The sequence below is a fragment of the Podarcis melisellensis genome (assembly GCF_964234715.1).
Source record: "Podarcis melisellensis genome assembly, chromosome: 3".
NCBI lineage: Eukaryota > Metazoa > Chordata > Lepidosauria > Squamata > Lacertidae > Podarcis > Podarcis melisellensis.
Window position 1 is genome coordinate 63,432,001 of NC_138530.1, and position 13,414 is coordinate 63,445,414.

The 13,414-nt window shown below is 39.9% G+C and overlaps 1 protein-coding gene across 11 annotated transcripts in view; it reads left to right on the top strand.

Annotated features, from left to right (window-relative positions):
• EPB41L2 (erythrocyte membrane protein band 4.1 like 2) overlaps window positions 1–13,414 on the top strand; it is a 77,144-nt gene that overhangs the window by 7,459 nt on the left and 56,271 nt on the right. For 8 of the 11 annotated variants that reach the window (XM_081907058.1, XM_081907060.1, XM_081907057.1 and 5 more), the window contains exon 2: window positions 11,529–11,610. The exons of 2 other annotated variants lie outside the window; for them this stretch is intronic. In XM_081907058.1, coding sequence (XP_081763184.1) covers window positions 11,529–11,610 — 82 coding nt within the window. Of the gene's footprint in view, window positions 1–2,790; window positions 2,842–11,528; window positions 11,611–13,414 lie in introns of those variants that run through there. One more of the 11 variants, XM_081907063.1, reaches the window with a different exon arrangement.

Here is a 13,414-nt window from a genome sequence, read left to right on the forward strand (position 1 = left end):
CTTCTCTTATAGTTAAAAAATGTGGCACACCCATTGTTTTCTGTTTTGCTACTGTGGAAATTTAGTCACAATAGGTTGTTTTACCCTTAAATAAATCCTTTTAATAAAAGCCACTTCATATTCTTGCATGACTTGGTGTTATTATCGTCTCTCTGGATATTTCTCATGAGCTTTGGGAAGAGAAAAAAGCTTCAGTGCTTGTGATTTTTTACCTTTATTGTTTTCATGTGCTCCAGGTAATGTTTAAAGTGGTTTATGTTTTGTAGACTTCAATGCTGCTATCTTCCTATTTGAAAGCTTTATGCTTAGGGAGCAGTATTAAAATCACTTTGCTGTTTATGCGGGGGTAGCCTTTTTTCTTTGTGTTTTGGCTAATGCAGCATTAGTAAAGTCAATACTTTTAGAGTGCCTCACACTAGCAGACTGATTTCAGTTTTTCAGGATCTACTTTGGGGGTAGATGCCCACCGATTGCAATCAATTTTAGTTAATCTGTACTAAATGGCCCTCACTTTAAGACTTCAAGTTGCTTAGCTGGATCAGACCTCCTAGTGGTGCAGGCATTAGGTGGTTTTGCTGGAAATTGGGGTATGTATAAAATTGTCCTGCAACTTACATACCATGTAAAGTTATATATGTAGCAGTTTTATATATAACTGTTTGGAATTGCTTTAATATTTTCTTTATAAATTAGTAGTGAATGAATGCTATAAGAGATTTGTGTGTACCTCCTGATATGTATGAGAAGCAGTTTGAAAGAAAAATCATTATTAAATGAATTCTCACCCAACCCTTACTTTCTCAACACTCCTTGTCTTTTGCAGTTAAGTCAAGTGGCAGTTTAGAAGTTTTTGGTGGTTTTTTTTTAGATTTCTAAAATAGCAAGTAGTAATGAATATTGGTATTCAGGTTCTGTGCTTTGTTGAAGTTGTTTGTAGCAGAGTAAATGTCATGTAAATGTAATAAAATAGGATTTTCCTACATAGCTTCAATAGATCTGATAACATTTAAATCACCTTAGTACAGTAATTTTATTTAACACGTGTTCTCTTCAGAAAGGGAGGGGGGTTCTGCTAAGAGTGTATTTGTTGTAACTTAGGCTGCAGCCCTATTCAGACTTATTCTGGAGCAAGTTCCACTGAACACTGTTTTAGGTAGCTTAAAAAAACAACCACCACCTGGTTGAGAGTGAGTAGACTGATGTCACCCAGTGTGTGTCATGTTTGTGTAGGGAACCTGAACTTTGGTTTCTCAACTCCAAATCTAGTAGGTATATATGCTATACTACAAGTTTTTGCATGATCCTTTCCCATTCTGTATGTACCATTGTGATAAATGGAGAGTGTAATTTTAATCCCTCCCCATGGCTGTGAAGCAGATAGACTCTGAATGCAAGGATAAAGCATGTTGCTTCAGGAAACAAAGCACTGGGTTTGCAATTCAACCTTTTGACTCTTCATGTGTTATCTAAACTGCAGCATCAGACAGTTGTCAGCATAGTGCTGTATGATCAGTATACTGTTCTCTTGTTTCCTGTCAATAATTTTTTCATTTCCTTTTACTTGCGTAAGTAGTTTTTTCTCAAACACTTGAGAAATGTTGTTAATGCATCATGATTATTTTTTATTTATTTTTACTGTTCAGTAAGTGTTGGAAGTAACAATGCATGTTGGACAGTGTATGTGCAAGTCTGAGAGCATCTAAAGAAACAACTTACTGATCAGTTTGCATTTTGATATGCAAAAATAAGGATACATTGCAAGATTTTGAATTGCAGGAGTGATATATTTTCTCATAGGTTTGCAAGAGATTGTGTTCTAAATATTTGAGGAGAAAAATGCTTGATTCTTAGATGGAAACAGTTTTGGTTCATCTCATTTCAAAGGTGTAATATATTATAAAATACATGGAAAAGTCTTGAAAATGCCTAGATATTGTATTATATATGAGAGCTTTAGAGTAACTACCAATGTATGGTTTCATTTTGCCGGGAGCCCAGTGTTGAAAATACTATGAATGTTTATCTGTATGGTGTGCTGAGCCTCTTCCGCCATAAAGGCAAAATGCTGGAGCTAAATCAGGAGTTAACCATTTTTACTTAAAACACCTTCACTCCTTTCAGAACTCATGGGGACATGTTCGTATTTTGTTGATGGAATTGCTAACACTATGGTCACTTTTGCTTCCCTTGGATCAAGAGTAGGAAATATGTGGCCCTCCACATGTAGCTGTGCTATGTCATTGATCAATGGCCATGCTAATAGGGGCTAATGAGAGTTGGAATCCAACAACATGATCTGAAAGGCCATATCGGACAAAGAGCTATTAAATATCGGACAAAGAGCTATTAAAAAACAGCAGCTCAACACAGCAAAATCCAAGGACTGGAACTTTACTCGGGGAAGATGTATGAAAACATGGACATGTGGTCAAACGACCTCGTATCACCCCTTAATACTGCTTCTGAAAATACTGGAACATACTTAAGTTCATTTTAAGCTACAATTGAAACATAATTCAAACTTTTGACCTAGCCAGGGGTCGGCAAAATATGGTCCGGGGCCCGGATGCGGCCCACCTGGCTTGTAAATCCGGCCCACAGACCCTGCCGCCCACTCGGTCAGTTCCCTGCGCTGAGCTAAACCAGCACAGTGGTTCCTTGAAAAGAATCTGTGGATGCCTCGCCGTGTGGAGACTGACTTTTGTGACGCTGGCACCACTTCGGATTGGATGCGGGAAGCTCCTGCTGCCAATCCGAAGCCGCGGATGCCTCTGGGCATGTGGTGACGCTGGTGGGGCTTCGGATTGGCTGCAGGAAGTTCCTCGCCATCCGTGTGCTGTGGTAAACCTGGCATGGCCACAGATGGAGAGGCAGGCGGGCGGTGGGTGTGGGCCATGCCATGGGCATTGTGACAGGTGTGTTGCGGGGCTTCAGCCTGGTGCCCGGCTTAGCACTGCTGCTGGTGGCGTGCTCGGCGGCCACCGGAGCAGTTGGAGGGCGAGCTGTGCGCCGCCTGCCCAGCGCTCTGTGTGTGCCTGCCTGCCGACCTGACCTCGAATGATGGGCCGCAGCGCATGGTGTGCGCCACCTAGGAGCTCTGCAGCGACGGGCCAATGGAGTGGCTGCTGCTCGTCAACAATGCCAGTGAGTGGCCGGTGTCGAGACGCGCTCCTGAGTGCATGCAGGTCCGGAGGCAGCTAGGTCCGGAGGCAGCTGTTGGACCGGCTTGCATGGTATTTAGAATTTTCAAAATATAGTCCGGCCCCCCCACAAGGTCTGAGGGACAGCGGACCGGACCCCTGATGAAAAAGTTTGCTGACCCCTGGACCTAGCCATTGTGGCTAGTGGTCATTGATTAGTGCTATATTCTGCATCCACTGTTTGCGGTGTCATGTCTCAAATACCAGTTGCTGGGAATCGCTGGTGGAGCAGCTTGCAGTCTTTCTACAAGCATCTTATTGGCCACTGTAAGAATGGATGCTGGACAGACAGACCATCGGACTGATTCAGCAGGCTCACCTTAAACTCTTATGTTTTTGGTATGTTCTTATGTTCTTGATTTAAAATTTTGTAAGCGGTAGAAAGCTAGCCTTGTGTACAAAATATACTTCAAAAATCTTGTGCTGTCTTCATAGAGTTCCCAAAGAAGCTTAAGAACTTAAAATGAAATCTGTCACACCATACTAGCCAAGCAGGTAATATGTTTTATATCAATAGTCTACTTGAAGAATTCTCATTTACAGCCTGTTTCCCCATGTTTCCCTATGTTGGATTTTGTCTCCTAGCCTTTTGTTTGGATTTCACATTACTTTAGCACTGTTTTTGAGAAATATATTTGTTTGGCTCTAAAGTCTGACTCTTAGCCTTCATTTGAGGCTTTTCTGTTGATAGTGGTAACATTAGGAAGATGCAGCCAAACTGCAAGTCAGTAAAACGGCCTTGTGGGTAGGTTTATAAAAATTACTGGCCTGCAGAATTTTTTACAAGCTTTTGTCCTCCTGCTGCAGTCCTCCTGCAGCAGCCAGCTACATTTTTCTTTTCTATCATCCTCGCACAACCAATCCACTTTAAAATTTTGACTTCTTGCAATTAGGAAAGTAACAGGGTAATGCACTGAAAAGTGTAGGGTAAACAAATGATTAGTGGAAAGATCCATCTATCTGTCATGGTTGCTTTAACTGAGATTCCTGCATTGCAGGGGGTTGGACTAGATGACCCTTGGGTCCTTTCTAACTCTATGATTTTGTGATATACAAGCGCCTTGTATACAAATTAGGATGAATGCTCATTGTTATATTGTTGTTGTTTAGTCGTTTAGTCGTGTCCGACTCTTCGTGACCCCATGGACCAGAGCATGCCAGGCACTTCTGTCTTCCACTGCCTCCCGCAGTTTGGTCAGACTCATGTTTGTAGCTTCGAAGACACTATCCAACCACATTGTCATATAACTGCCCCCAAACAAAACACAATGAATTTTCAGTAAAGACTTTGTGCAAGCAAGTATGGATAAGCAGGTAGTTTTGAGGAGTCCCATGCTGTGTTTTTTGGGAGAAAATGGTGGGATATAATTTAATATTTTTTAAAAAAATATTAGCTCAATCTTCAGTACTTCATAGCTAAAATGCTATGCCTTCTTAAATTAACAGTTCCCATTGCAACTCTAGGTTGTCTGATTTAAAGAAATGCTCTGCTTTTGCTTGAATTCCTGTCCTGATCAAAGACTATCTAGATTCTGGATTTCATGGTATTGTGGAAGGAGAGGCACATTTCTAAAGACTTACTCTCCTTCCTCAATATCTTGAAAGCAAAGCTTTACAATAAAGATAATTAATAATCAGAATCTTAAGTGTAGTTTCTAACCATTCCTCATGTGATGGTTATGACTTGACATAATGTACCAAGATATCAGCAGTTTCTAAATTTAAAATTAAAGAGCAAGTCTGTAAATTGCTTGGATTCCTCATTAGTCACAAGGTCTTATTCTGAAATTCTCTGTAGGAAGAGAGCTGCTTTGTCATTGGATTCTAAGTTGTCTCGCTTATATGTACTGTAGAAAAGCAACTCCCTGACTTTTTTACAATCAAATCGTTCTTAGCTGTTCCTAGTGCCAGTAAGAGGGGAGAAGAAAGAAGGGGGAGAATTAGGAAGGGAAGCTTCAGCTCCTCATCCTTGTGTACTGATGGGGGTATGGAGAGAGGAGGAAATGTGTCTGTTTGCTGTTCTTCGGGGTACAAATATTTTCCACTCCTGTTTACTGAATAATCAGAAAACTTTTCCATAAAACTTTGACTATTTTCCTAATATTTTGGAATAACAAATGTCAAGTCCATGTACAATCATATGACGCTCTGTAGTTATTGTAAAGTTATTGTAAATGTATATAAATGTGAACTTCAGTGTATCACTCTAATGTAATTAAATAAAACTATTGATGGAGGGCAAATGGAAAAGGAGTTTTGTCAGGGCTTGAGGCTTATCTGAAACACACCTGTATGCTCCTCTAGTTGTACCATCAGACGTCATGGCATTCCTCATCCTCATTTCTGCAGATATCTTTAAGTAGTAATAGCCAAACTGTTTCATCCTGTGTAATTTTTCCAGACGACATGCGTTAGCTTGCATCTCTTTGACTATGGAAAAGGGCAATCAATACAGTAGCAAAGTTTTGCTGGGTAGTAGCAACTTGTTTATTTTTACCTAGATCTATAAATCTATTTATCTCTTTTTTTTCTGAATGTTGCAATTAAATAGTTATTGCTTTGCTCCTGATCAGTTAGAGAAGAATAAACCGCTGCTCCAGTATTTTTGTAGTGTGGGTTTTTATTTGGTCTGTTCTTTCTGTTACTGTGTTTTCAGAATGGATTATCTGTTCAGATTCCATCAAGCTACAATGCTGATTATTCTTTTGAGTTCTGTAACCCTAGGATTTTAGAATGTGACCATAGGTAACAGCTGTCCTGGAATTAATCTTCTGTTTAATAATATGACTTAATTCATGCTGCCTTTATATTGTGTATAATACAAGAGAACTGAGGATCTGGGTAGTAGTGTCATGCCCAAGATTAGCTTCAAATTCTTTCAACCTCAAAAACAAGAAGATGTAGTCTTCCTAAATGTGTCTCACTTCCAAGCAACCAAGGAAGTTACATGGTCACCACTCAAAGGAAGGAAGCCAGATTGCTTAATAGTTTGACTGCTTGGAGGAAATAATAATAATAATAATAATAATAATAATAATAATAATAATAATAATAATAATAATTAATTTATTTATACCCCGCCCATCTGGCGGGGTTTCTCCAGCCACTCTGGGCGGCTTTCAACAGAACATTAAAAACAGAGTGAAACTTCAAACATTAAAAAGTTCCCTAAACAGGGCTACCTTCAGATGTCTTCTAAAAGTTGGATAGTTGTTTATTTCCTTGACATCTGATGGGAGGGCATTCCCCAGGGCGGGCACCACTACCGAGAAGGCCCTCTGCCTGGTTCCCTGTAACCTCACTTCTCACAGTGAGGGAACCACCAGAAGACCCTCGGAGCTGGACCTCAGTGTCTGGGCAGAACGATGGGGGTGGAGACACTCCTTCAGGTATACTGGGCCGAGGCAGATCCCATGCACATAAGCAATCCTTAGACTTCCTCTCATCCTTAGAGTTGGAGATCACAGGGCAGCTGTTGGTATGATTTTCATCCACCTCTGCCAATTTAAAGGTGTAAGGAAGTCTAGGTGCTGATTATACTTGCTGTGATGAATGAAAATGTAGAAGTCTGCTTTATATCCACAGATATTCTCTGAAAAGGAAATATGGGGCATTGTGGCACATTGGATCTGGAAGGATTCAAAAACTAAGTTTTTAGTTTGATGTTGGGAGCTGCAAAAGGCACTCCTGTGGCTTTTATGGGGAACTGATATAGAATCTTGCACGTTGTGATTAAAGTCCATATGAATTTAATTAGTGGGTCAGACTTGATCTTTCTTTTAAGGGCAGACTTCCTAAGACTTGTATGGCAGAAGAACTACAAATAAATTATTCTTTGCAATCTGTATGTGAGCAATATCTCCCATCCCAGACCCAGTCTGGGTAAAGGAGCAGGGATAATCCTTGACTTTATACTGAGCTTTGGAGCACAGGGACCAGGACTCTAACTTAAGGGAATAGTAGGATCCAGGTGACCACAAACTTTTTTTTGGCTACCAAGACCAAACAAAACCTGTTGCCCCTCCACTTGTGTTATAACAGAACTTGTTTTCTATGGAGGCAGGAATTTATAGTTTACATAAGTTTGATTGAAACAGTTCTGATAGTTCTGACTATGATTGACACACTACTATTGTGGCAGTGATGGCTGTAATATCAAACTTGTTTCATGCTACATGAATGAACCTAGAATGAGCTTTAAGTTTCTGCACTTGGTCCCTTCTTTCCAATTTTGTCATTGCAGTATACTCTAACTGGCAAAGTATCATTTGGGCTTGCCCTGCAAATTTTGAATTATTTGCTGCATTGATCTACAGGGCAAATGTAATTCGTCATTTGCCAGTTCACATAACAAAGCAGGGATGGAGAAAGAAGATTGCATTTCATAAGAGAAGGAGGAAATTCATGGATCTGAGATTTGTCCATGAAGCATGAAGCCGTGAGATAGTGGTGCATCTGAACAGAACAAATATGTGATGTGGGTTATTATTATTTATTATTTATAGAATTTATATACCACCCTATACCTGGGGGTCTCAGGGCAGTTCGCAGGTTGTTACATCATTTAAGAAACCTAGATATATGATTGAATGTAGTCCTTTTCAGGAATTCAGTAAACATGTAAGGGAGGCAGAAATGATGGACATATTATGGCTATTAATATTTTTTGCTTTAAGATAAGTGGAGAGCATACTAAATAAAAAGTCCAGTACTGAACATATTGCAAAAAACCAGGGGTCAGCAAACATTTTCAGCAGGGGGCCGGTCCACTGTCCCTCAGATCATGTGGGGGGCCAGACTATATTTTGGGGGAAAAAATGAATGAATTCCTATGCCCCACAAATAACTCAGAGATGCATTTTAAATAAAAGGACACATTCTACTCATGTAAAAACACGCTGATTCCCGGGCCGTCCGTGGGCCGGATTTAGAAGGTGATTGGGTCAGAACCAGCCCCCGGGCCTTAGTTTGCCTACCCATGCATAAAAACATCTCGAACCCATTACAATATACAGAGAAGCTGTCTTTCAGCACCACCATTTTAGTCATTATACCCACTTATTTTGTATCATAAAACTCAATTTTCAATTGATGATGCAGCAGCTAAATACACAAAGCATACTTGTTGCTATAGTAAATTCAGCTGAGAAAGTAATACTCAGAATTTAACAATATTATGGAAGTCATCTGCATTTTTAACATGCAAATCCTTAAAAGAAAAGAAAAACATCATTAAACCTTACTCACTTCATTCTTGCTTGCTTCTGTACCTTCAGTTTTTTCCATACCCTGTCCCCCACTTTACATAAAGCCCCCCACAAGGATTAGAATCTACTATTTGTCTTGCCAACTGTGGCAAGAAAGAAATGCTTCCAGGCAACTAGGAAAAATTCACCTTGGTTAAAGGGATAAAACTGTGCATTGTGTACTCATAACCCTTTAAAAAATCCCGAGGAACTACTAAGTCATTATTGTAAAGAGCACTGTGCGTTCCTTTCCAAAATGCAGAAAGCTTATTCTTTCTGCCTTTTAGACACACAGGCCAATCTGCAGTTGAAAAAAGGTACACTCACTGCTCCCAGTTTCATTGTGTTATTGAAGTTTAGCAAAGGCATACATATACATAATTTCAGCCCCATAGCTTCTTTCTGAAGGTACAAAGAAAAAGATGGCAGTATAGCAGGGAGGAACAGCAGAGATGGGTACCTGCTTCCAGCATTTTTGCGATAGAATGCTGTTGTCTCTTCAAACCATCTGCAAGTCTCTCTGGCCTCTGATCACCCTTTCCAACGGCCTCTTCTCCACCCACTCTCATGAAGGCTGCTGGGATTACTGGCTGTTTTTTTCCTGGTTTCCTGCCCCCGTTTCCCCTGTGTTCACCATTTTTGTGTCATTTTAAATTATTTTTTGGAGACGCATGTAAAGCTGCGAGTGTGTATGTTAAATAAGCATGAGATGCAAATTACCTCAAAGGGCAGTTAACAAATGTAGTAAATTCTGGACACCATTACAACATTTACTGAGGAACATCTAAAAATTAAGTCTCATTTGTCTGTCATGACAAAACTGATTTGGAAATAACATATAGTACTTTGGAAGCTTAGCTTTGTCTCATGAAAAAACCTTGTGGAACTGAGTAGGAGGGAAATACCAAAACCAAATGGAGTCTGTTAGTCATTTCCCACTTTCTGACCTTGAACTCTCTTCAATTTGCTCTGTGTGTTCAGTTTTTCTGTCAGACACTACTTGATGTAGTTTGGTTTAGATTTACTGCTGCATTTTCAGGGCTAAGCAGTGGATGCAGATGAATTTTAGAGTGGGGATGCAATACACATGTGCCCTTCTATTGGCATTCATAGGAAATATGCTGTTTCAGTCTACTTGTTCTGCTTTCTTGCAGTTGTGTATGATTTTGACATGACCAGGAAGAAACCATGGAGAAAGAGGGGGAAGTTATTGGACAAATCCCACATAAGAAAAATTTCACTAGGAAATAATGGAAATCATGGACTCATTATGTGAACGCTTGCCTAACGAATGATTTCCAGGGAATGCATTTTGTTCATTAAATGGGACCTGGGTGTATCAACATTTTTTCTCAGTAGGAAGGAAACTACCTTGATTTCAAGGGAGTTACTTCTGGGTGTACCATACCAAAGCCAGTTAATGGTGCATTATTCTGTAAAGAAAGCGGACTTTGTTAGCAACAGTGATTAAGCTTTCTTAGCAATAGCATTGCACATTGAGTGCTGAAGCCTTAGTCTTCAAGATTTCTGTTATGACTTTCTTAAGAAATGTCCAACAGACTTTTTTTAAAAAAAATGAAAACTAATAATGTGTGACCCTTGTTGGCACGAGGCCTGGCACATTTGTATCCCCTGTACCTCTTGTTGGTGGCCCTGTGTTAACCCATGAAGCTTTAAATGGCCAGGGTATGTGAAGGAGCACCTCATCCTACATGAATCTGGCCATTTGTGGAGGGTGTAAAATATGGCTTGGCTCCAGGTACCTCTGCTGTGATGCCCACCTGTTGAAAATACTCTCCCGGCATGCTATTATGTAGGTACCAGATGTTTTTCCTTGTTTCCTGGAGGCTCTATCAGAAACTAGGGATGCCCTTCTCCATTTTGATAGATATTTATTACTGCAGTGTTAGGTGTTTATGACAGATTTTGTTCTTGTTTGTTTTGTTATTTTTGCCTTGTGTTTGAAATAATGTGAAAGCACTTAAGACCACTTTGGCAGGAAGGTGTGCCAGAAATTTTAAAGTAGCATTTTTTAAGCCATGAGCATTGAGAGACTGAGGAGATTAACAACATTTATTGTCTATAAAGGCAATTTCCCTTAAAAACTTTTTTACTCAAACCATGTTAAGATTCCTTTTCTATATAGTTTTTACCACCTCCCCCTTTGTATTTTTTGTAGCTGTACTGATCTGTTTTGTTTGTTTTGGTGAAACTGTTCTGTTAGAGCAATCTCCCATAAAATGAGCATTATCTTTTAATGGTGAAATATGGTCTCCCTGAACCCACAGCTAAGACTAACCAGCTATGTAAGTGGTATTAATATTCTGAGTTGCTCAGAACAAATTATACTACCTTCAACAATAAGTTCAAATAAAAGCCCTATCCTAAAGTGGCAGATGTCTCATGCTAACCTAGCAGAGCTTTTACAATGCATCTCTTTGTAGGAGCGATAACAGGAAAACAGAGCTGTCTCTTTGACTCATTTGCATTTTCTGGCTGCAAAAATGAAGTGAGTTGGAACCAAGTTCAACTTTTCCACTGGGCATGCCTTTCTCCAGCAGAGTTGGGACTTGGGTGGGGCGAGACTTATTCATTAAGCTGCACAAAGAGCCTGTTAGATTTTTATAAGCTGGCTGCATAGCTTTGGTTTGATATGCATAACAAAAATTATATGCATGTAACTTCTCTTTAGGGACGCGGGTGGCGCTGTGGGTAAAACCTCGGTGCCTAGGACTTGCCGATCGTATGGTCGGCGGTTCGAATCCCCACGGCGGGGTGAGCTCCCGTCTTTCGGTCTCAGCTCCTGCCCACCTAGCAGTTCGAAAGCACCCCTAAGTGCAAGTAGATAAATAGGTACCACTTTATAGTGGGAAGGTAAACGGCGTTTCCGTGTGCTGTGGTGGTGCTGGCTCGCCAGAGCAGCTTCATCACGCTGGCCACGTGACCCGGAAGTGTCTCCGGACAGCGCTGGCCCCCGGCCTCTTTAGTGAGATGGGCGCACAACCTTAGAGTCGGACACGACTGGCCCGTACGGGCAGGGGTACCTTTACCTTTAACTTTAACTTTTTAATTGCTGTTGTAGACCTTAATTGCTCATCAATATGCAAAGTATGATATGCAAAAGCAAATGAGATTCAATTGCCTTAGACAAGCAAGTGAAAAGGGTGAGTTGATTTCGGTTTATTAGAAAATAAAAACAAGTACATGTGTGTGTAGAAAAATATGTGGATAGTTTGATATACTGGTGTCAGTATATGAGTGGCACCAAGTACTAAATGACAATCACATTAGTTGGTCTGAGTGAATATTGAAGCAAGTAGTTCAGAAAATGCGACAATAAAAAGGACTTTTAACTCTGAAATGGGATGCTCTGTACTTTAATGCTGCAAGAATAACACTAGGCAATTTTGTGGGTGTATGTAGCTGCGAACATTCAAGTAGATGACATTGCTATTTTGTTGTATTGGTTGAAATGCTTTTAGGGGATTGTCTGGCTCTTTTCACTGCAACACTTTTGTGGCTATATTTTTTTATCCCAATAATGGCATCTAATTTACCTTTAAACAAGGAGTATTATTTTGTACCTGTTAGACAATTTTTGTGGTGCTTTCATTCTGTAACTGTATTTAAACTTTTAGGGATTGTAAAGCAGTGTATGTTCTTTTGCACCTCTTCCGTAGGGTTACAAAATTTATACTACAGATATTAGTAGTGGAAAATATTTGCTTTGTGTTTATAAAAATGGAAAATCTCCAGTTACAGGTGCTAATGGTGAGTGCATTTGACAAAACATTGTATCTGAAAACATGTAGATTGTTCATATAGCCATTTTATCTAATCCTCTATTAGTCTTGTACCTTTTGTAACAGTAGTTTGGTACATACTTATTTTTTTACTATACATTTCGTTGGTGTTGGTGTTGCTGCTGTTGTGACTCTCCTTAGAGCGTTACTCACTAGTTGAATACTAATGCTCTGTAAAATACTGTCACCATCTGGATAGTGTGTTGCTACTTATTACTTTCCAAAACTAAGGCTGCAATTCAGTGCTGAATGATTTATATCTTATCCATTGATTTCAGTAGGCTTGAGTACATCTAATTCTGCATAAGACTGAGCTGTAAAAGTACTACACCTTAAAGACTATTGGTTAATGTAGCATTTCTGCTTTTGAAGAATGATGGAGTTTTTGAAATGTTATTACTGATCAAAATCAGATAGCTAAATTACTAAGTAGCCTATGTACTTGTTCTGTATATTTTCTGTTGGCGGAAAGTAAAGAGTAGCATTGTTGTGGTTACAGATTTAAATGCTGAATCAAGCATAGTGTCCTTTGACATAATTTATCAGGAATTTGAAAATTTCGGGATGACATAACTATTCAGGTGTATTACTATTATAGCAGAATGCATGATTAAAGAGTATTTGTTTCATGAGAGTAATCTGTATGGAAATACCCCTCTCAAAAACTTTACAACCTGACATTTAAGCATTGATTTTTTTGGGAGTAGGGGTACTACAGTTACCACTCACACAACTAAATAGTTGTGCTAGTGGGAGCCAGTGCAACAGGCGTTTCTCTCCTCATCTCTCCCCCCCCCCCGCCCCATTTGCACTCTGAGCCCTCACCTGCAATTTGGCAAACTTCCAGAACACTGTATGGAGGGGCAGAGGGGAGGAGAGATTGTTCAGTCTGGCAAGCAAAACAAGCATTAATGCTTGTCATAGTGACGCTACACTGTTGATTCCTAGGCACTCAGTTCTAATTCTTTAGTTCATATAGACTGTTATACAAAGAAGTAATTTCCGTTACATGTAAGGTTATTGTGTGCATAGCTAGACTTTCTGTTAAAGCTGTCTTTGCAGCAGCCCCCATTCCTGAAGAGACAAACCTATACTTTGGGACTGATTGCCTCTTTGGGAGAGAAATTTTACTGAACAGTGGCGCTGTGGGTTAAAGCCTCAGCGC